This window comes from Ornithodoros turicata, chromosome 3, assembly GCF_037126465.1.
Source record: "Ornithodoros turicata isolate Travis chromosome 3, ASM3712646v1, whole genome shotgun sequence".
NCBI lineage: Eukaryota > Metazoa > Arthropoda > Arachnida > Ixodida > Argasidae > Ornithodoros > Ornithodoros turicata.
The window spans coordinates 30,263,372-30,287,236 of record NC_088203.1 but is presented as its reverse complement, the minus strand read 5'-3'; the positions used below and the strand labels follow the sequence as shown (position 1 = coordinate 30,287,236).

The following is a 23,865-nucleotide window of genomic DNA, read 5'->3' as shown; positions in this document are numbered from 1 at the left end:
CCACAATTGTGACTCGGTATAATTGCTACAATCCTGATATCACTCTCGTACCAAAAGCTGTCTCTTCGGATATTTTCTAAAAGCCAACATGGGTGCGGTCACTCTTATCATACTCGCGGCAGCGGAACGCCGTACCTGGCATCGTATTGATTTTAGACAGGCCCTGCTGGTTTAAACTCAGCTACGTCTGCGCCTTATCGTGTCCTACCCCAACGCGGCCCACTATACTACACTATTTTCTTTTGGCTGTGCAGATTCCTTTTGAGCCGCACGATCTTATCACGAAGTGGGAGGCAGGAACGGCAGGAACCTGCTTCTTTTTATATCTTCCGACCCAAGCCCCCAAGCAGCCAGCCACCATCAGAGGCGCTGGCGTCAGCCAATGGCGGCGTGCTCGAAGTCGACATGTGTTGTTATAAAGTGACACAACTCCCAAAATTGTGGTTCTAAAATTATTTCAAGTTCGCGATAAATATCCCTAAACATTCCTTCAGCTCACCGTCGCTACAAATCTTTCGGTGGACGCTTCTGTCGTCGGTACAACTGGTCCTGCAGCTGGAATGTTTACAAACCGTGGTATCAAAAACTCGTATTGTGTTTATTGTTCTAATATTGGTACTGCTTCTGGTGAAATACAAGTGGTTCAAACACCGCGGCAGTTCGTGATGCTGTGTCTTGTCGAGAAATCGGATTGCTTCGATCGGCAAGTTCTGAGGAAACATCTGTTATGCTTGGCACTGTTGTATACAAAAGAGGCGACCCTCTCCACGAAACAAAGGTAAATCTTTCCTTGATTCACGTTCGGCTACGGCTGTTTTACAAAGACAGGTTGTTTTACGCCGGACGAAGTAGGCGGACGTTGATATAATGAACTGGTCGGTTCCTTAGTGTAGGTTTTGGTACACGGGAGACGATGTAACGCAGATGGAGATTAACATTCAAGATGAAAACAGATCGCACGCAGCACGGATCGTGAATTACGTGTACATTATCTGGGTTTTCCGCGTCTTAAGCGACGTTATTTACAATTCTAGTTCCAAAAATATTCCGTACGTTTCGCGTTGCTGTTGGACAACGAAAGCGTCTGGGGTTAGGGCTAGATTTTATCAGATAGCGGAACTCTGCGATGCAGTATCTAGGGAGGCAGCTAGAGGCTTAATCAGATAGGCTTACGTAACGCTTTTTTCGCGACTATCTGCGTTTAACCCCGTTTCACTGCTGGCGGTTCACTTCGAGCTGGTGGCGATCTTCGCGGGCTGATAGGTAGTACTGCAGTTTGCATGATATTACTGGGTAGATAACATTTTGGGTAACCTCGTTATACGCCTGCTGATTCGCTCCGGCCAATGATGACGCGATATTCTTTCGTGGATACAGCAGTTATCGTTTAGATAAGCGTTGGATAAGAGCCGTAATACTGGGTGAACTTTTGCAGGTGCGAGGTTTTACCCGCCACACGGAGAAAATCCGCCGAAGATTTCGCAGCTTTTTACCGACTCACATAAGTACCTCTGTCATTTGATGTCGGTCTTTTCAGTTATTCTCTGTCGTGCCTTGAATGTAACTGGATATCGATTTACTATTCGAGTATATTGGCACGATTCCAAGATCCATAAGCAGTTACTTGGCAACCAGTAATGTTTCAGGAAATCTGACATTTCGCGCGATGTTGTTTAAAAAAGTATGTTTTTAGTATTTTGATTGGCGCGAAAATTCGTGATGCTCGCAAATGCGTATTTAATACGACTTATTAGTTCCATTCAGTTTGTGTGTTGTCTACAGTTCACCCTAGCTCAAGCGTGTTTTTCTAATACAGTGCTGTATTTCCTTTCCCTGCTGATGTATATTGCTACCTTATTTGGCACGCTGAATGCACCTTTATTTGCATAATGATAACCATCTCATTCAAAAATCTGAGCTGGAATCCCAAGTGTATCCACTTGGGTTCGAACTCGAATTTCTGCCTGGGATGAGCAAAATTATAAACGTGTTCGGTTTAAACAGCACCTTGCAATGCTACTTGCGATTAAAGAGCACATTGCGAGGCCACCTTCACATTTTTTTCCTTCCTGATTACATTTGAAATCATGCTCGCAGCAAAAATAAAGTTTCAGGGAAAATTGGCGCATTAAAATTATTGCTATATCAAAGATTTGCAAAGCTCATCAGCACTGATAGTTATAACAATAATTGGGGGTTTACGTAGAGAGACAACCGAGATCATGACGCCACAGCGGTCGGTCTGTGGATTGCTTTTGCACACCCGAGGGCTCTTTAACATGCGATGAAAGTTCACGAAACGGTGCCCCGTATTTAACGTCCCTTGCGAAAGACAGAGTGTCTAGGCATCTTGTACCCTGCCACCAAGTAGCTGGCGCCCATGGCTGGGTCCGAACTATACAGGGTGTTTGCTCTAACGTGTCCAGAAATTTTATTGAAAGGGAGTGATAAAAGAAAACAAGTGCTACTTTTAAGCTACTTGACTAAGTAACAGGTGCTACTAGTGAAGCAGTACCTGTTTCTTACTCAAGTAGCAGAAAAGTACCACTTGCTTTTCTTTTATCGCTCGTTTTATATAGTAAACGTTGTATAGTAAACGTAAAGTAATATATAGTAAACGTTGAGATAAATGGGAGACAGAAGACGAAAGTAGGGGAAGTAACAAAAAAAGGTTTATTAGAACTTAAAAGTTATAAAAGTTAGGGGTGACAGAAGCTCCACCTTCTTCAGGACGAAATAGCTAAATGTGGCCACGAGGCTGATAAGGGGCTTGTCAAGGGGCTGTTTTTTGTTACTTCGCCTACTTTCGTCTTCTGGCTCACATTTATCTCAACCTTCACTATAATTACGTAGCCGTCCGACCCAATTTAAACTTTTCAAGATATATATATATATGTAAGGGGAAAAATTAGCCGGAGCTCTTTGGCTGCACGTATAGCATATGTTTGTAGGTGCTCAAACGTCGCCATGCCAGTGCTGACCTTCCAGTACTAACCTGTCCAGTACTGGCATGGCGATGTTTGAGCACTTACAAATATATATATATATCTTTTACACATTACTGATTTAAAAATTACCTCAGCACGTGTTCGTTGATTCCAACTATTAATGCTATGCGCGACAGCTGTAGGTAATACTGTCATCACGCAATCAGAAACTTGCATTTGTTCGAGTGGCTTGATTTATCGCTTGTTAGTACTGTGGGCACCAGGCTATGCATCTGCAAAATTATGCAAGGATATGCAATACATACAGGGTGTTCAAAATTAAGCTTTCACTAGCACTTTATAAATAGGCGAGCAAAAGAAAACTGGTGCTATTTTTCTGTTCCTTGAGTAAGGAACAGGTGCTACATAATTAGCAGCACATGTTTCTTACACAAGTAGCGTAAAGTTATCATCCGGTTTCCTGTCATCGCTGTGTTTGCATAGCGCTCGTGAAAGCTTAATTTTGAACACCCTGTATTTACTGTCAAAGTTTTCGCTGTCCTATCTTCATGCCTGTCTAGACAACATATTTACCAAAGATAAGGTGCGGGTTGGACACGCAGTAATTCCAGATAAAGCATACCAAATCTCTGTAGTATTGTGAATACTGCACCTGCACAATAATATATTTTTTGTTTCAATGTGATTAGTAGCCAGCATATAAAAAACTGCTGATACTTTTATATTTTTAATGGAAAATGGAAATGATAACTACTAGGCTAAACAAATTTAAAAGCTGCCTCAAAATGTTGCAGAACATGCAATTTTTCGTGTCTCTCAGACAAAGCGGCAAGCAAAAATCCTTGTATTGAAATGGCTTAATAAAAGAGGAAGAATTGTAGTCGTTGAATAGTCTCTACATTGTGAGATTTCACATATGCCTCCTGCCTTCGGTAGTGCCTCACTGAAATCGTACAGCCATCACATCCCATACTGGTGTTTTTCACTCCTGATTCAGTTTTACAGGCAGCAACACTGGGAACTTGCCATACTAGTCAAGGATGAAGTAGGGGAAGCCCTCATCAAGCCACTATGTTGTCACGTGGAGATCTGCGTGCCACTATCCGCACACACTTCCGTTATTGCAGACTGCAGTGCACGTTATTTAAAAAGTGTTTAGATACTTGTTTAAGTCAGTACAGAAACAGTACATGAAAGGACAGGAGTCTCTTGTATGTGTGTCCTGTCTTTTCCTGTGTCCTGTCCCTTCGTGTGCCCTGCGCTGGGATGTGCAAATATTACCGATTTTAACGAGTTACTTGTTCAGGAATGATTACGACAATGGCAGCTGCAGCTGAGAAGGGACATATTAGTGAAATGTATTATCTCAGTGGTGTCTGTGTGCCCCAGCAGTTGTGAAGGTTACGTGCCTGTTGTTACACGTCCAGTGTTTGTTCTTGTGCACAGAAGTTGTGCCGTATGTCGCAATTTGTGCAGTGTGCGTAGCTGTATGTGTGGATGCTGAATGACTGAACGAATGTGCATGTGCTCTCGTATTCTGGTTGCACTCGGTTATCCTGCAAAGGTTGTAGAAATGAAACCCGTGAAGGCGTTTGGGATGTTTCCGTATTGGTTGTGTCCGTCTTGACCTAACTTCATTGCCAAAGCATTGAGGGTGACAGCAACAAGGGGGCTTCTGCTCAGCGTCAGACATCTGGATATATCAATAGCACAGAACAAGTCTCTGTTTACTTTCAATACATGCTGTTCACTCACGATGAAAGACGTTGCCACTTGAGTTCTTTTTCTTGAGCATGGTAAGTACTATCATATTTGCCCACAGTGACCTTGCTTATTGCAGTAAGGTGCTTAAGATTGTTCTTGCGGTACATAAAATGTGCTTTCTGCTTCTTCCCCTCTTTTGCAGGCCAGGATCTGGAAGTGTTCCTGATTCACGCTGTTAGCGCTTGACAGGACTGCGCCATTACTATATTGCTCGTTAGATATTGTCTAGCAAGATGAAACTCAAATAAGTACATCTGTGTTATGTGACTCCTCGGACATTACATTTGGGATCTATGTGCACGTTTATATACATGTGTGGTAGCACACTTTGCACAGTTTGAGATTTTCAAATGCGCTGTCTGTACCTTTGTACGTTGCTGAGACATAATTCAGCCAGGTTCCCCGCTTCTTGTTGTGCCCACAGGAGGTGAGTCACCAGAATACGCTGGATTTGGCGACCCACGCGAATGCGTCAATTGTGGCGCCATCTCTACGCCCTTGTGGCGCAGAGATGGCACAGGTCACTACCTCTGCAATGCCTGCGGTCTTTATCACAAGATGAATGGCTCTACGCGACCGGTCGTCAAGACACAGCGCCGAGTGGTGAGGGTCTTCTCTTGTCCATTTCAAACAGGTTGGGCAGTTAAGGCAGTCACATGGGCAAGTTGGTACATCTTGAACAGGGAAAAGGAGTCGGGGGAAAAGAGAGTTGTTAATCAGCGTGTTGTGTGTACGTGTCTCTTTTTCAATTTTTCACACTGTTTTTGTCCCTGTTCAAGTTGGACAGGTTGGTATGCCTGAGTTAACAGCTGTGTTTACAACGAGGTATGCTTTGTGTGCGTGTGATTTCTTCCCCCCCCCCCCCCCCCCCCCCCCCCCAGTCTAAGGAGGGAATAAGGCAAAATATGCATGCATGCATGCCTGCGTGCTGTGATTGCAGTGCATGTTGTCACGTGGCATTCTTTTGTATTCTGTGGGCCACATGAAGCATACCTCGTTGGAAATACCTCGACTGGGCACAGGGTTGCGAAGAAATTAATTACGAGTCATTAAGTTACAGTAGCTAATTATCTTTAGGATAATTCATTACGGTATCTAAATGCTTTCCTTAGTGAGTAACTGTAGCTATAATTTAATTAAAGTTTGCCTGCACCTTGTACTCGAGGTACATTTAGTTTGTGCTGTTTCTACCGACTTAGCTGTGAATTTCTGTCTGCAGTGCTTTCTCTTTGCAAAAGCTGGCTGGCACTTTTCTGCTGCATTCACTTTTCTAGCAGTGTTTGTTTTGTATATATTTTAGCATTTATTCGAAACGTATACTCAAACGTGGTGTGAACTGCACGTGACACCCATCTTGCCTGGTAACGATGTAAATTTCTAACTTGTTTTCATAAATTGAATATTATATTGTCTAGTATCATAGAACAACTGATTTTACACCAGTGTTAGATTCACTTTTTGTTTTGCAATCCGTTCAGGTATTCTGTTTTCTACGCACAAGTTGCATTGTTCACCATTCATGTGATGTGGCCTATTATGTCGGTTATGAACTTTTACCGTGAAAAACTGCTGTTTAGATACTTTGTAGGGTTTGTATTGTGTGGCCACTCTGGACTAACCCAAGACTAACTCGATTACATTTGACAAGTAATTGTAACTGAAATACATTTTAGTTTATGTAACTTTTGCCATAACTTAAATATCTGTCATGTAAATGTAACCTAATTACGTTTTCTTTGCTTGTAAATTAAACAGCGATATTAAACGGTAGAAGCAACTTATTTATTTACACAGTTTGTAAATTAAGCAGCTCTGATTGGCTGTTTCCTAAGGTGCTCTCTGGTTGACGCCTCGACCCTTGAGCAAATATTTTAAAAGTTAGCTAATTGGTCTTATCTAATCAATTAATTAGGCACAATGAAAAAAAAAATACTGACAGCATTAAATAGGTGTGATTCGTGTGGAGCGCTCTGATTTTTAATATGTCTTGGTGAATGTTATTTTAGGCACAACGCATATGTGTAAATAAGTATAGAGGAGCTTCTTTTATGCTTAATAGGAACCAGCTCTGCGTGGTCTCCAGCTCTCTACTGTCTACGCAACAGAATTTCCCGGGCTAAAACTCTCACGAGATATCTCATCCCAAGAGGTGTGTGCCATTATCAGTATGAAATGTTATCAGCTTCATGTAACGGTGTGCGTGATTCTCGTACGGAAATGATTGCTCTGTAGAGTATTTCTCAGTATTGGTATGAAGGCTACTCAGAAAGCAGTTTCTGATTGCCTAGTTACACTGAAAGCGCAACCTCTCTTTTTTCAGGATGTTCTTTTTTTATTTTCATGAGGTTCCACATATCTTAAGCAACGCTTCTGCGGAGTTCCCGTCACTATTGGGACATTTGTTAAGTTGGGGCATGAGTTTTTGCATCTGTGCATCGTGGAATCATGCTGCCTGTTAAATTTGAATAAGGTTGGCTAGTTCACCATGTCACAGCTTTCATCAAATCGCCCTCATTGTTTCTATCTCCTTTTCCTTCCCCGAGAGAAGGTCTTCTTCGTCTGTTCTCACAAAGTCTCTTCCACAGCACTCAGCAAATATGAGAGGTTGTGAGCTGTCGTATTTACTCACACACTCTAAACGCGAAGAAAGATGAGTCAACACCATCTTATTGGCTCAAACTAGCACGTGTGACTCACTGGGGGACAAATGAACTTGCACGCATCCTGACCATGGTCACCTCAGTATGGCCAACAGCACCTAGATGGAGAAAGCCTGTTTTCTCGTCGATGTAACGTAACAACAGTCAGCCAATCAGGATCATGTTTTAAACAGTGGCAGCCTATTGCAAACGTGCTTTCACTGGTCGTGGCCATGGAGACGAACCACTGTCGTCTGCGAGAGGTGATTGAACGTCCCTGTGTACTAAACGGGAAAATTTGGAAATAAAGCGCAAAACAGCTCCAATCTTTCTCAAAACTGATTTTCTGGAAAGCGTCTTGCACTCTTTGTCTAAACATTCAGGTCCGCAGGTTCAAAGTAAGCTGCAATCATTTGCAGGTTCTTGAATTCACAGAATGGCGAATTGTATTAGCAGGCGAATTCTGACTATATATATGTCCACGTAGCGGAGGAAGGAGAGGAGGCAATAAGCAGCCCTTCTGTATCTAGGTGGTGTTGGTCTGGTAGCGCTAACATCGCAAACAAATCTTACCGTACTTTCTCGATGCAGCTTGTGTCAGCAATCTCTCCAGCGTTAAATACCCCAGCCCGCACAGACACAAAAAATGACATTCAGTGCTTGATCCCTTATGTCTCAATGTCATTCGTGCAGTGCCACGCGGAGAGATTTAATTACATTTGCCCCGAACGAGTGTTTCTGCTTAATGAGATCGCCACAGCTCATTCGACGACGGAATGGCTACTCTCGCTACCATTGTCTGTGCAGAGTAACAGTTTCATAATTGCATAAAACCACTTTGCACATTGCCGCAGAAGATTATTTCATAATTTCAGGTTACAGGAGTGTTCTTTGATGAGTAGTATAAGTGACAATAGGCCCAATGCAATACATGCCATATTGTTCGTTTTGAATTGGGAGCCAGTTGGCTTTTACGTGACCACATCAGAAATTCATTGTACGGCTTGTTGTCCACATGAAAATAAAGTTGCTGTTGTTAAATTTCAATCTGTTTAATAACCTTTAAGATATTAAATGGGCATACATTTTAGTTGACTAGTGAGCGGACAGCATCGACATCATGGGGTTTAATGTCATTACAAACTGATGTGTGGCTCCATATCACAGAATGGCTCATATATGTGGAATACGGAATGGAAGTATATGTGTGGACTGGCATCAAAGTAAACTTCGCTATATTCCCCACTATAACGGATCCGCCCGTACATTTTTACGGTACACAAAAAGTATTTCTATTTCCCTCGTTCATCTCAAAGTCTTTGTGTGTTTAAAGCCTCGAAGGCTTTTCAGGGACCTTTTTTTTTTCGGTCAGGCGTATCGGCGCTATGTTCCGCTAAAGGCCGGACCAGTTTATTGTGTGTAAAGAAATTGCTGGGCTAAAGGTCTGATGGATTCGCTTATTGTGAGGACAAAGGGGATATGTGAAAGTTGGAAATATATATACTCTAAGGAAAAAAAAAGAGTAGTTTTAGTCCTTTTGACGACTACATGCATTGCCACAAAATTCGTGGGATTAAATGAATGTCACTTAGTGGGGTAGTGCATTTCACGCTCTGTTCTCAACAGTCCTATATAGCTACATAATTTGTGTGCACAAATTAAATTATTTTAGATTAAACCATCAACCGTGATATATCATTAATATATGGCACAACCATCTGTAGATTATGCCATTCGTGACCCGAACGGCATCAGACATTAATGTCCCATTGGCCCATGTGACACAGGTATGAGATCAGGGTGTCTAACTGCAAAAAAATATGGGTTCGGTTCGTGTTTCTTGGATTTTGTTGCGGTTCAGTTCCGGTTTTTGCCGTTCCAAAACTCAAACCAGTTCGCAAACCGGTTCAATACTTCCATTTTATATCTCCCATCAGACTGCTTTTATCATGAAATGCGTGGCTAATAGCTTACTGCTGTTGTCTGCATTGACATTTTTAGTGGCCTGGTACTCCCTTTAGCGAAAGAAAGGAGAAATGGATGAACACTTGCAAATAGCGTCCGCGCTGATGAAGCGGTGTAGTTCTGCTGTTTTCTGTTCCCAAAATTGCTTTTTTTCACACGTACGCTGCCAGCGAGATACACTTAAAAGAAACCAAATAAGATAGACAGCATTTTACATAGGCGATGGTACTGAACCGGCACACTGCATTCGCAGTGTGAATCGCTCTAAAACCGTGCTGAAGCATGTAGAAAATAAGTCTGCGAGCCTTACTCTGTCCAAGCTGACAGCAGTGTACCAATTACCCACAACACAAAGGCAATGTGTCACAACACGATTGCACTACCAGTAAGCAGAACTACCCCTTGGGAAACTCAGCGTTTGAAAGTGTCCTTGTGGCGGCTCCTCTCTGGAGAGCAGACAACGCAGCACATGCGTGGGGAGCTAGCTGCAGCGTTTACAAGGACAACCGTGCTTCAAAGTGTTAAAAAAGACACTGAAAGCATGCTTACCATATGTCCTTGTTTGATCGGTCCAAGTGAAAATTTACAAAATCCATGATATGGAGACCAGTGGGTCATCGTTCGGGGATTGAGAGGCTATTGAACTCTTGTGCTGACTTCTCTTCTGTCCGAACCATTTTGTTATGAACCGGTTACCGCTATTATTTTTTGTGGTTCTGCTCCGGTTCAGGTTCAACAGTGTCATGGAAATTTCGGTTCGGGTACGGTTTTCGGTTCGGTTCGACACCCTGTATAAGATGCTATACAAATTTGAGCGTGGGTTCAGGTTGCTGCCAGCCATGACTCATAATTTTCTCTAACTCTTCAAGTGTTGAGAAAATTCCAAACCTTCATTAATTCCATTCAGTAGCTAAATCGTGCAGTGCTGCAGCTGGCTATCTTCCTGTGCATTGTTTTGACTGAAAAGTAGGCGGCGGAATCTGTAAGAGTAGGCCTTGCCTTTGCAGCCCAGTAACGTGTCCCGGCGGATGGGCTTGGTCTGCTCCAACTGCAACACGACCACAACCACTCTGTGGAGACGAAACGAGGAAGGAGAGCCCGTCTGCAATGCTTGTGGCCTGTACTTTAAACTACACAATGTAAGATTTATTACACAATTTTGTGCCTAACCTTGAATGATGCTGTTCTCGCGACTTTATAGCTCTTGTACCCTTTAAATGTCTGCCATATTTAGGTTGCAGTGCCTTGTAGTTGTCTCATTTACCTAAATATCATTCGTATTCTTCTGTGGGTAACAATGCTCTCAAGTGGCGCATTGTGGCTATGGTCACTCACACACCTGATGGGCTCCATTCATCGACGGCGTCGAGGTGATCGAATAATGACAAGTTTGAATTATTGACCTCCTGTCACAATCTGCTTTTATCCATGTGTCTCATTTCATTTATCCGAATATCTTTTGTGCTATTGTGTGCTTAACAATGTGCTTTTATTCACCGGTCTCATTTCTCCAACTGTTTCATGTCATTCTATGCTTAACAAGGTGTACAGATAGTTTAAAGTTTGAATCGAATTGAATTGAAAAGTCTGTCGTCACAAGTGTGCAGTTGGCACAGCTGGTTGCTTGGTGAGATCCATTTAGTTGTGTTGAGAAATTTGGTTTTGATAGGCACTATACTACTGGAACTTATTGACTTTGTTAATACGTACTTTTACTCGATTATTACTTTATTATTACTCGTTATCATTGGTTATTACTTCATTAAGCTTAACTACCGAATTAAACTGTCGTGCAACCTTTGTGCTACCTGTGAGGGGTAAATCTCAGACCCTTTATCTCGAGCACTACCGAACTTGGAACTCTTGCCCCAGATATGGGCATGAACGCATGATTGTGTGGTCTACAGTGAGCAGTTTATGTAGAGCACTGCATGGGCCGCATTCTTTGGCCCTGGCTTTCCTTTGATTTACACGGCCGGGCCGGGCTCGACTCGACTCGATGGCTCCATACCTTGCCCAGCCCTGGCCCACCGCGCCCGAAGAATATCTAGGTTTCCCGACACAGGCCCAACCCGAGCCCATAATGTCAAACCCGAGCCCAGCTCGGGCCCACAAACCTGAAAGCGTTACCTGGCCCGGCCAGCTCGGGTTTTCGGGTAAGCCCGAGCCAGTGCAGTATTAACGCGCCGTTATTTTTTGAGGGTGCACAGTTTCTTGATGTGCATTTTTTTTTTCCCTCTCATCAAAGAGAATTTGAGCATTTATGACTATGCACATTCGATGACAACAAGTATCCTACTCATATGATACCTGTTCAAAGTTTTATGGTTTAACCTGATTCTTCCCCGACTTTGCACCCGAATTGAAGTTTGCCTATTTAGGGTGAAACCCGATTTTTAGCCCCCGAATTTAGAAAAAAATATTTCCCAAAAACTTGAGGCTCTACTCATTAGTTAGCACACACTTGTACTGCAACACAGGAAGAAGTACGATGATGCACTATTTTGCAGCGCACGCTGACTGTGATGTGTGCGGAACGAGGAGCTCCACGTCGAAATGACGGGTGAATACTTGAGAATGACGAAATATCCCGTCTGCCAATGCCGTATGACAAGCATTGTCCCACTTGATATTTGTCAGGAACAGAACAATGCAATGCGAGAGATAGACTTGAAATCGTGCAACAGCGCTATTATATAACAATCCCAACATTGCTCTGCTCGGAGTGGGTAGCAACTCTGGCTGCTGCTACTACAGAACATGTGCCTCAGCCTTGTTGTTGTATCTTTACGCATCTCGGCCAAGTCAGAGCTGCCCTCCCCTTGCTGTGGAAAGAACTGCAGGACATTCCTGCGATATATTTCCTCCGACACTTTGGTGCACTGGCGCCGACGTACGCTTGACGTTTGTTGCTGGATTACGTTACTGCCATGATGATGGGATCTTTCATAGCGCACCCAGAAATTTTTGCACCTCGGAGCCCCTTTAAGGTAGAATGTGACCCTTAACACCGAAAACTTTACTCCTGCGCATATCTGAAAGAAACTTTCCAGTCATATACGTATATTTTGAAATGCTGAGCTTGAGTCTGACATCGGATCATCAGAACATCAGATTTGAAATGTTTTCATTTGAGAGAGACATGAGCAGTTACAAGTCCTTGAAAGTTGAAAAACAGGTCTCAGTGCTGCACAGTTCTGAAGGTGAATAATTGTCAGATTATTCTGAGCACAGGATTTTCATGTAGCTAAAAGGTTACTGCAAGGGGTGAAGCTATTTTGAAGAAATTTTGAGTGGTAGGTACACAAGACTTGGAAAGTTAAAAATTGGTGACCTACTTACACCACTGGGGGGTGTGGCTCACTCCGGGTGACGTGCCACACCGCCACTTCCTCCCTTTCTCTGCGATGTGATGATGCTAAAAACAATGTGAAGAACCCTCTGCAAGCACATGAATTTTTCTGCGTGTGGCTTGATATTGTTATTTATCATGCATTGCATGTTACTGAAAGGGAGTTTTTAATAGGGGAGGGTGGCGATGCATTCCCTAGTGACTCCACTGCCTTGTTTCATGGAGTGGCTGTTCTGGGTGGGGGGGGGTGGGGGATCAGGAAGTCCTGGCTCCCTCCCCCTCAATTTCTGTTACATAGTTTCAGTTGACCTTAGGTAGTGAAGTAGGATGCTGTCCAAGGCAGGACCTGCCCCGCTCAGAAAAATCCTAGATCCACCTCTGGTTGCTTACATGATTCTGTAAACTCTGAACCATAACAGTGGCTTCTCCCACCGGAGATTTATTCATGAACGTAATGGTACGAAACATTTTGAGACCACCCAGGTAAGGCTGAGAGAGATGGATAATAGCGTGGGCAATTGGCAGTCATGGGAAGTATCGAAGATACATGAATCTTCGATACTATCTTTCGATACATTTTGTGTATCGGCATTAGGTATCTCGTGCGAAAAATGAGACTATCGGAGCATCGGTATCGAAAATACATTTTTGGTGTATCGTGTATTTTAACGATACTCGATACTAAAAAAAAAACATGCAAATATTGAGGCTGTTGTGAGACTTAGGTTCGGCGGCGCTCGCCCATAAATTTGCTCGAACCTTACGTCTGCGCGCGCCTTCCATTGTCTAGGTCGCCAGGAGAGGAGGCCCTGGGCCGTGCTCTGGGACGCGGGCGCGCGCGGCTTCTAGTTGGTTCCAGAAAAACCTCTTCCTTCTCTTTCTAAGGCGGGCACGCCGAAAATGCTCGGCGTCATCCATAGCGGCCTTACAGAGGACCAACCTCATGGCTTCTGGAAGTGCGCTGCCCAATGTCCCCCTGCTCAGTGCGCAAGAGCACGTCCACTTAACTTGAAGTGTGGATTCCACGTCTGTCAAGCCGAAAGAATAGCTGCCGGCATAGCCTGAGCACTGTAACCCATTCTACAGCTCACAATTCACAACGGCCAACTAAGAAAATCAAGTATCAGCTATGGCCGACAAACTCCAGTGTGCCTTGGCATGGCTTGGACGGAAAATATCTTACTGCCGTGTCGTCTGAATGTGTCGTCGTCTCACGTGCCAAAATGGAAGCGATCATTTCAACGTACCCATGGCTTCAGTCCAATCTAAAGCTCTAACAAGGCTAGCTGCTCTGGCAGTGCAGCTCCATTAAATCCGTGCAGTCGGATACGTTTAAGCCCATTCAGAAAGAGTGCGTTATAAAAATACAGTAAAGGTTCCAGAAATAACAGAGAATTCTTTTAACTTCCCTAATCATATTAGTACCAGCTTTATTATATTCGGGATTTCAGTGATGTATCTATGTATCGACGATACGGTATCGAGTATCTGTATTGAAAATCAGTTTTGGTTCTGTATCTTGTATCGGTATTGGAAATACAATTTTTGAGGGTATCGAGTATCAGTATCGCAGATACTTTTTTGAAGTGTCGTGCCCAGCCCTGGCGATTGGCTCGAAAACACAAACTGAGAAATCGGCACTCAAAGATAGGGGAAGTACGGGGCTTGGAGCATTCACCCAGACACAGATATATTTGTTTTATTACTATTTCGGTGCTAAATTTGTGAAATAGGTTGCGAATAAATGGTTCAGGTAACACACTTTGCAATAAATATGCATCTTAAAAGTGAGGATTTTGACTATTTTTTTTAACCCTTTTAAAAGCCACATCCTTCCTTAACGTGCGTGGGGCAGCCACATTATGCCAAACCCAAGCTCTCCCGTTAATGAACACGGGCAGTTTAAGTGTGTTCTCAGTTATGTATGTTTTTCACTTGTTCGGTCAGGTGAGACACACTTTGTTGCTCCCAGTGTGAACCTCTCTTCCCACTTTTGTGTCATATGTTAGGAGCTAGCATGATTCATCTTTCGATATAGCTTTCCAGTTGCTGCTATCTACAGGTATACATGTAATAGAATTTTATGGAGTTGAGAACAGAGGCAATACTACAATAATGCCTCGCTTATCTGTAAATCAAGTAACCAGAAAACTTGTTGTTCCGTCTGCACGGATGAATCGGGAGGAACGGATCACCGTCAGGGCAGAACTGGCTAACTGTGGTTTTTAATCCGGCTTTCTGGAGTACGTTATCAGTACTTGGACATGAAGTACTGGAAGCAATGTTGCAGAACCAGTGTCATTCTGAATAACTTGGCATTTGCTGGCGTTGGCATTGTGCCCGTGGAATATCACCTGGGCTAAAGAGGCACAAGGCATTTGGTGTTGGCAAGTGCTAAAACAAGAAACTGTACACACAGAGCGCGGGGAGGGTACTTTGAAGACCTCACCCAATGAGGTTGCCACTTCCCTAAAGTGTCACCTTGCCTGTTCCTGTGCTCACATTCCAAACAAGTTGTCAAGTTGAAAAAGAAAATTCACGACTTGCAGGTGAAGAGGCCCCTGGCGATGCGCAAAGATGGCATCCAGACACGTAAGCGGAAACCAAAAGGAAAAAGTCCCCAAGACTGCAAAGTAGGCCTCATTCCTGAGAACCTAACCCTAGCAATCAAGACTGAGAAAGAAGACACAGGTAAGTATCACTAGAGCAAAATAGCCTTCTCCCACAATGGTCAGGAGTTACATTACGAAGCTTTCATCTGTAAGTCCAGCTAATACTTAGGGCTTTTGGCACGCAGTGTCTAATTGTTTTCAGAAATATGGTGTGAAAAATCTGCGGTTATTTTGCTCACCACAAATCAGCTATTTTTGGTGACAAAATTTTAAGTGTGAAGATACTCTGTGAAAATTGTTGAGAAGCAAAACTGGAATTTCCTGTGTATATAGTAGGGTGCAACACTTGATTTAAACTTTTCCTTTGCCCTACCAACTGCAAAAACCTGAACTTGTAGTACTAAATTGCCAGGTGCATGTTAGGGAATCTAGGTGACATCACACACTGCTCTTTTTGTTGCAGTAGTGTTAAGTCTATGTTATTCTTGTGCCAGTAAATTTCAGATCAGTGAATGAGTCAATCAGTGTTAAGATCACCGATGCTCGCTCCTAATTTGGAGCACATATGGGTAGCACAAGCGAGTTTAAAGCCAAAGCAGAAAGCACCGGTCATTGTTTCGCACGAGCTGTCTAAAAACTTGCTTGTAGAAGTTACATTCGTCAACAGGTATCTTGATACGACAGATAATTTGAAGTGCTCACTCCAGTGATTATTGTTATATAAATTGGTCAATAAAAGTGGTACTAAATGATAATTGGTACTAATTGCTCAATAAAATTTAATTTGTATTAAATGATATGAAATGAATGATTTGTAAATAAATTGGTACAAAAAGATAATTTGTAATAGGTAATTTGGTATAAATTGGTATATATTAGAGGTGTGCGAATATTCGAAATTTTGAATACGAATCGAATATTTGCGATATTCGATATGACAAAACGATATGCAAAACATGACTCTGTGCAAATTCGGGTGGAAAAACTTCCAGTATGCTAAATTAGGGGTGAAGTCGGGTTAAACCCCAAAACTTGAGGCTCTGTTCATCATATCCATATATTCATCATGTGCAGGTTCACTACATAGATGTCTTACTGTAATTTGGAAGACCTTTACCATTGGCAACATTGCACGATGCAGTAGCGTAGGCTGCCCCCTTGTGTACCCGTTTATTGTTTATTCGTGGCACTTTCTTTTTTTTTGTATTGTTGTGCCAAAATTGTAGTAACGAAAATGATTCAGTTGAGGCGTTTATCTCCCCTCCTCATCCAGGGTCAAAAGGTGGCGAGGAAGAAGACTGCACGGTTCCGCGCCTCATCTTTTGTACCTCGCTGGCACCGTCTGCGGGGAGCAGCAATTCCTCGGGGTCGTCCTTGGCCATTCTGCCCCTCTCCACGGAGAAGCCCTGGCCCGAAACAACCACCAGCGTCGAGGGCCAACCATCTGAGAGTGCAGAAGGCAGCGACTCCAGTAAGAATTGCGTCTCTCCAAGGATTGTGGGATTGCCCTGAAAGTCCTTCTCACAGCTGCACCATGCTAGGAAAGGTTGTGTGCAAAAGAAGGAAGAAAAACGAAACAGCCTTAGCGGGGTCTCTCAGTGGCTGTGATGTCACCAAAGCTTGTGATATCAGCACGACGTCAAGATGCTTTCCTTTTTTGTTTTCCTTCAGGAGTTTCTGTCTTCTCTCTCTTTCTCACTCGTGCTCGGGGACATGTGGTACTTCCATTTTGTTTTTCTGGTTCTTTCTTTCATCGAGGCTTGTGCAGTGTAGTTGCAGTTCTAGCTTGCGGAGTGTTCATATGTGCGCGCTCGTTGAAGGGAAGCTGAAGTTGAGGTTTTGTGAGAATTCATTGAGGGACTGTCAGCTTCTGTCGCATTCTCTTAGTTGTGCTGCGTTGAGACCTTGAGGCCAGCTCCGAATTTCGGAGTGTTGTACAGTTATGCACGGTCTAGAGCAGGGACAATGGCCAGCAATTAAAGGGACACTGAAGTGCAATAATTTCTCCTCGTGGAATGAAAGGTTTTAGTGCTATGCTGACACCAAAACGGAAGTAACGGGAGTAATCTGTTGGATTGTGCGTGATTTTTTAGCAAAAGCACCTACAATTTACGCTCTCCTCAAGCAGGCAGACAATATGTCTAATCACGATGGGAGATTGTTTCAGGAGACTAATCTGAGCCCTCTGCGCATTGTCGGGCTTCTTCAGACAAAGAGAGAGAGAGAGAAAGGATACCTCGCAGTTTCTTTTACACATCAATCACAAATGATGCAACAGATAGACCCAGTTTCGCTTGTGTTGGGGCTGAGGCAATGGCATCTTAATATTTTGTGAGGAGAAAGTTTTGCACTTTAGCATCTCTTCGAGTAAGAACAGTAGAAGATTCACATTTCATTATATTGACAGGGACGTTTCTGTTAGTCATGCATTTCCGCTTTGTGTGAAAAGAAAGGCTCTGTTGACAGACCAGCGAAGCTACCTCGTAGTTTGTGTTCTGTTGCAGGCCTTGAGATTTTTGGATCAAAGATAAGTGCACTGGCAATTGTCCCAACTGGGAAGGAATGCTGCATAATACATATTTATGGCTCCGACAGGTGGGGGGGCCCGGTGTTGTGGTCCCTGCACAGCCCTTCTTGCGAGACAAGTTTATATATTATGATGTTTGCAGGCCATATGAGCTCGAACAGACTGTGGAATGTATCATTGTGTATGCTGTTTCACACTCAGTAATAGCAACTAATTCTTATCTCTCACATAGCCTTAATTTCGGTTTCCCTTTTGGCAAATACTCACGCCCGTCTAGGCAATAGATATTAGATGCTCCACTGAGGTAGAATACAGCATGTTTTCTTTTATATTATATACACACATGTGGTTGTAAGTGTTGTCCTTTAAATATCACACAGTTCACTACCTTTGAGATTAATTTTTTTTTTTCTTCTGTATATCGTAAGCCTCTTTTTGCATTTTTTGTTTTATAAAGAGGTTGCTCCTGCAAAGAAGGAAATGAAGCAGTTTTTGCATTAGGAAAGTGACATTTCTGCTTCTGGTAAGGCAGAGGTTACTCAATTCTGAACTTGCAGTACACACACCAGGAAGAGCAACATCTGGGTAATTTTTTCTCAAGAGAAGTTGCAGGGAAGCGTAAACGTACCAAGGAGTTTGGTCAAGAATGTTTTAGAGATGAAATAAAATATATTACGGTGCTAAAAGTGACGGTACAGACTAATCTTATTTTTGCGAGAGGTCCATCGGAGTGACTGATAGCACATTTAGAGTTTTACGATGTGTGGCAGAAACTTTACGTAGCCGAACAACATTAGCAGATTGTAAAGGCTTTTAACTTAGACGGGTAAAACCAAGTTTCGAGAGATTATCTTTCAAGTAAGTGTTGATGGCGGATGGCAACGAAGGGAAGTGGGAAACTGGGTTTTAACAGCTTTATTTCATTGTGTGCAACTCATGTTCAAGGAGATTCCTCTTCTTTTCATTCAGCCAATATTTTTTTAGTGACCTCGAGGCAACATTTTAGAAATGACCACACAGCCAGGTTATGCTCCTGAGAGAAAAAGTTACAGTACTTAGTTTCTTCGACGCTCGTGAAGCTTTTCTTTTTTTTGTCACCACAGCCAGTACTGAATTTCTGCTGTAGTATACAAAGGTTTTCCTTTTGTGGTGGTAGTAATTTATTACACAGTATCTCTGCATACAAGCTTTTGTGTTTTTGTATTGTTATCGTGTATTATGTTCACACAGACTAGAAGTGAAAACAAAACAAAACATTTGTGTGTTTTACTAGTGTAACACATTTTACGCACACATCTGTCGTTCCTAGAATGTTTTAAAGTTTTATTTCCTTAGGATACGCCAAGCGGCAACAAGTAGGTTCCAGGCATCTTTTTGTTGTGGTGGCCACGCCAATCACTTTTCTTTATAATTCAATTGTTTATCAACAGCCAATGTACTACCTGGGAGTGTTTTAGCAGAGAGTGTTTTGCCACGTGTTGGTTTGTGACCGTGCCTGCGGTAAAAGATTTATATTGACTGATTTTGTGAGTTGCGTTATTGTTCGTCAGGCCATGTGATAAAGTTAAATTATGATATGTACGTGTAGCTTTAAGTGTAAGCTATGTGATCTGAAACGTCGCTGTTGTAGCTGGAAAAGTCTGAGCTGCAGTCAAGGGTGGGGGGAATTTTTGAATGGGAGAGAAATAGAGTAAAATAGCTTGTAGTCTTTTTGCAAGGGTACTAAAATTGTTTAAAATAATCGTAAATCATAAAAGAGGCGCGTAAATATGTAAATACAGTATGCAAAAATGGTCCCTTATCTTCTCCCTTATCAGCACATTTAGATTGCTTCCCGTCTAGATGGCATACAGGTACTTTCAGGTGTTGAAGAACCGTAAAAGAGATGCACCTGGAGGCATATCATTGCACTGACTAATTTATACTTTTCTTGCGTTGCGTTTTGACTTTTTCAACCTGAATTTGTACAAAAAGAAAAAAAAAGCTATAGCAAAAAAATCGGGCCAGAACTTCTATTCAGGAGCCAGACATGATGGAAGTAGACTCAGATTTGTTCCTGTTTAGAGAGAAAGAGTTGTTTTAAGATTGCACTGGCTATGTGGACGTAGAATTTGCTGGACTTACTAAGAATATTTGTTTTCTTGCGCGTACGAGGGTATGGTGTGCTGTCACATATTTTTGCATCGGGGGTGTCCTTGTTTTGTTTCTTTTAGTATCGTCTGCGTGCACCTCTAGACATTATCTTTGTTTCATGCATAACTTTATGGAGCATATCTTTTTGATAAAATGTGTTGTACTCTACTAGCATATTTAAAAATCTTGGTTGGAGGTACTTTTTGGTTCAATATGTGTAACGTATTTATAATAAAGCAGCTATATCTTCAACATTTCTCGTTCATTGTGTAACCAATATGGGGCTTCTGTATTTTGATTGACTTAAAACATCCACCTGGGACTGTTGGTAATCCATGATTTCAGAGGAGAAAGCACTTAAAGGACAAAGAACAGACAATGACACATGAAAGTGCGCACTAACAACGAAAGTTTATTGACGCAAACTAGACCACTTAAAACTTTTTAGGAATTCCACTTCCCTTAACGAAAGACTTGTTAAGGCATTATTACACAAGTGGAACCTCTTCGTGTTATCAAGAATGTTCCCCACAGCTCATGCTGTCTTGCATCACGGAGACTTCCCTTTATCACCGTATTTTCAGTCAAAGCTTCACAACCACGGCCCAACACGTCTCGAAAAGTGCACTGTAGCTGTGCATCGGCAACCTGCTATTGGCACAACGCCATGTCTCACCAAGATGACACTTACCATGCAGGAAAGTGGCAGGTCGTACACACACTCCGAAACACAGTTTATAAATTTTAATTTGTAGTTTACTGTACACACACACTGACAAGGACCAAAATCATTGGTACGACACTGGAGGGAGGGAAGCTTATTTCCTCCACAAAAAAAAAAAAACCTGTACCCGCTTCCTTAGAGCAAGTTTTTTTAATCTTATCAGAAATACTGTGAACATCCGGTGCAACCACAGTTCTCTTGTGAGCTTCCTCAACACTGTTTCTCTCAAGAGTTAAGTAGGCTCGTGTATGCGTAATGCGTTGATAAGTCTGCCTGAGGGTAAGGAAATTCCTAAGAAGTTTAAAGTGGTCTGGTCCACATCCGTAAACTTTTGTTATAGTGTGCCGCGTGTGTTGTCGTGTGTTCTTTATCGTTTTAGCGCTGTCACCTACGGAATAAAACATTGTGATCGAGTCTAATTAATAGTACAACCTGGGACTGTAGCCTTGGTGAAAACCTGGATTCGGATTTCTGGAAAACATCACTGCTGTGCGACTTCCAATATAATATCTAGTGCATGCAAAATGTCGATGCACAGACTGTAAGGAGATTAGGCATGTCCATTTGCGTTGTAATTTGCATTGAATTGGAATCAAATTCCTGGAAATATACCTTAGCTCGACTCTTACATGCTATAGCGGACTTTTCTTGATTTGCTGCTTAAACACGGAAAAATGTGGTAGTGAGGCTGATGATCCTTTCAACTGGCTGAAGAGAGATGAAACTGTCGTAGTGGAGGTCACTGCAAGTGCTGATGCATAGAGCTGACATACCGATCTTTCTTCTACGATAAACGACGACCCTCAACTTTGTAACGCAAGATTTTGAAAAAAAAAAAAAGTCGTCTCAGAATCGGGCACATACGGTACTGTCCTACGATATTCTGCCCCATCCCGACTCGCCGACTCCTTGTAGAATGTACGAGCAGTGAATGAGAGTGTCCCGGGTAGATCCACATCTCTAGCATTTACCCTTTGGAGACGCATTCAGCCATAGTGCAGATACTTGCGAACAGAAGAACAACTTGAAAACAGGGGGCGGATCCACACCCTCGCTTTGGCGGGCGGGGGGGGGGGCGCTTTCTTTGTGGGAGCGCATAGTGAGGGAGGTGGAGAGGCTCCCCCCCCCCCCCCCCCGGATCCTCCACTGCATCAACCTGATCGCAAAGCAGATTTGCGCAGTGCTTGTTTCCCTTATTTGTTTAGCAACGGAAAGGAATGTGAGTCATTGTTTCATAATTCGTAAGTGATATTCAGCTGGAAGTGTTCCAATGGCTGTAGTCAATGGTGCAGTCTCCGGGACATTAAAGTTCGGGATATCACTGGCGTAGCCAGAGGATGGGTTTAGGAGGTTCCAACCCCTCCCGAAATCGTTCTTTTGGTGCTGCATTTGCGAGAGGCAAACGAGGGGGAAAACCCGACCACTGTGCTGTGGCGCCATCATGATCACAGTTGCGATAACGGTCCCGAAAAGATCATAAGCTAATCGCTTGGTTACGATGAAGTGGCTGCCATCACGTTGCAATCTTCCATTTTACAGCTTCCCTAATCGTATCGTTTTTCCCATAGTCATCGCGATCCACTTGCACTATCTAGATGGTTCAGTCGCGAGTTTTAGTATATCAGAAGGCATCGAGATTTCGGCTCACGGTAAAGAACCCTCAGGCGGACAAAATTAATACACAGACCCGACCACTGTGCTGAGGCGCCACTCATGATCACAGTTGCGATAACGGTCCCGAAAAGATCATAGGCTAATCGCTTGGTTACGGTGAAGTGGCTGCCATCACGTTGCAATCTTCCATTTTACAGCTTAGGAATATCGTATCGTTTTTCCCATAGCCATCGCGATCCACTTGCACTATCTAGATGGTTCAGTCGCGGGTTTTAGTATATCAGAAGCCGTCGAGATTTCGGCTCACGGTAAAGAACCCTTAGGCGGACAAAATTAATACACAGACCCGACCACGGTGCTGTGGCGCCACTCATGATCACAATTGCGATAACGGTTCCGAAAAGATCATAGGCTAATCGCTTGGTTACGGTGAAGTGGCTGCCATCACGTTGCAATCTTCCATTTTACAGCTTAGGAAAATCGTATCGTTTTTCCCATAGCCATCGCGATCCACTTGCACTATCTAGATGGTTCAGTCGCGAGTTTTAGTATATCAGAAGGCGTCGAGATTTCGGCTCACGGTAAAGAACCCTCAGGTGGGCAAAATTAATACACAGACCCGACCACTGTGCTGTGGCGCCGCTCATGATCACAGTTGCGATAACGGTCCCGAAAAGATCATAGGCTAATCGCTTGGTTACGGTGAAGTGGCTGCCATCACGTTGCAATCTTCCATTTTACAGCTTAGGAAAATCGTATCGTTTTTCCCATAGTCATCGCGATCCACTTGCACTATCTAGATGGTTCAGTCGCGAGTTTTAGTATATCAGAAGGCGTCGAGATTTCGGCTCACGGTAAAGAACCCTCAGGTGGACAAAATTAATACACAGACCCGACCACTTTGCTGTGGCGCCGCTCATGATCACAGTTGCGATAACGGTCCCGAAAAGATCATTGGCTAATCGCTTGGTTACGGTGAAGTGGCTGCCATCACGTTGCAATCTTCCATTTTACAGCTTAGGAAAATCGTATCGTTTTTCCCATAGTCATCGTGATTCACTTGCACTATCTAGATGGTTCAGTCGCGAGTTTTAACATATCAGAAGGCGTCGAGATTTCGGCTCACGGTAAAGAACCCTCAGGTGGGCAAAATTAATACACAGACCCGACCATCTGTTGCGCCACTCATGATCACAGTTGCGATAACGGTCCCGAAAAGATCATAAGCTAATCGCTTGGTTACGATGAAGTGGCTGCCATCACGTTGCAATCTTCCATTTTACAGCTTCCCTAATCGTATCGTTTTCCCCATAGTCCTCGCGATCCACTTGCACTATCTAGATGGTTCAGTGGCGAGTTTTAGTATATCAGAAGGCATCGAGATTTCGGCTCACGGTAAAGAACCCTCAGGTGGACAAAATTAATACACAGACCCGACCACTGTGCTGTGGGGCCACTCATGATCACAGTTGCGATAACGGTTCCGAAAAGATCATAGGCTAATCGCTTCGTTACGGTGAAGTGGCTGCCATCACGTTGCAATCTTCCATTTTACAGCTTAGGAAAATCGTATCGTTTTTCCCATAG

General features: G+C 43.2%; 1 protein-coding gene across 2 annotated transcripts; it reads left to right on the top strand.

The window, feature by feature from the left end:
• The first annotated feature begins 342 nt into the window (after positions 1–342).
• On the top strand, positions 343–20,194 carry LOC135388365 (GATA-binding factor 6-B-like). Of its 2 annotated transcripts, XM_064617885.1 has the most exons (7): positions 343–778; positions 1,436–4,960; positions 5,137–5,315; positions 6,772–6,861; positions 10,324–10,455; positions 15,218–15,359; positions 16,554–20,194. In XM_064617885.1, exons 3-7 carry the CDS (start codon positions 5,271–5,273, stop codon positions 16,790–16,792), a joined length of 648 nt encoding a protein of 215 aa, XP_064473955.1. In that variant the 5' UTR covers positions 343–778; positions 1,436–4,960; positions 5,137–5,270; the 3' UTR covers positions 16,793–20,194. The 2 variants fall into 2 exon arrangements, with proteins under 2 accessions (XP_064473955.1, XP_064473954.1); XM_064617884.1 differs by lacking the exon at positions 343–778 and adding an exon at positions 1,181–1,263 and having other exon boundaries at positions 1,436–5,315.
• Positions 20,195–23,865: the final 3,671 nt, after the last annotated feature.

Coding starts and splice junctions, on each gene's coding strand:
- LOC135388365 (XM_064617885.1), top strand. CDS start 5,271: ATGAATGGCTCTACGCGACCGGTCGTCAAGACACAGCGCCGAGTG. Junction 5,316..6,771: donor TCAAGACACAGCGCCGAGTG/GTGAGGGTCTTC, acceptor TATGCTTAATAG/GAACCAGCTCTGCGTGGTCT. Junction 10,456..15,217: donor TGTACTTTAAACTACACAAT/GTAAGATTTATT, acceptor CACGACTTGCAG/GTGAAGAGGCCCCTGGCGAT.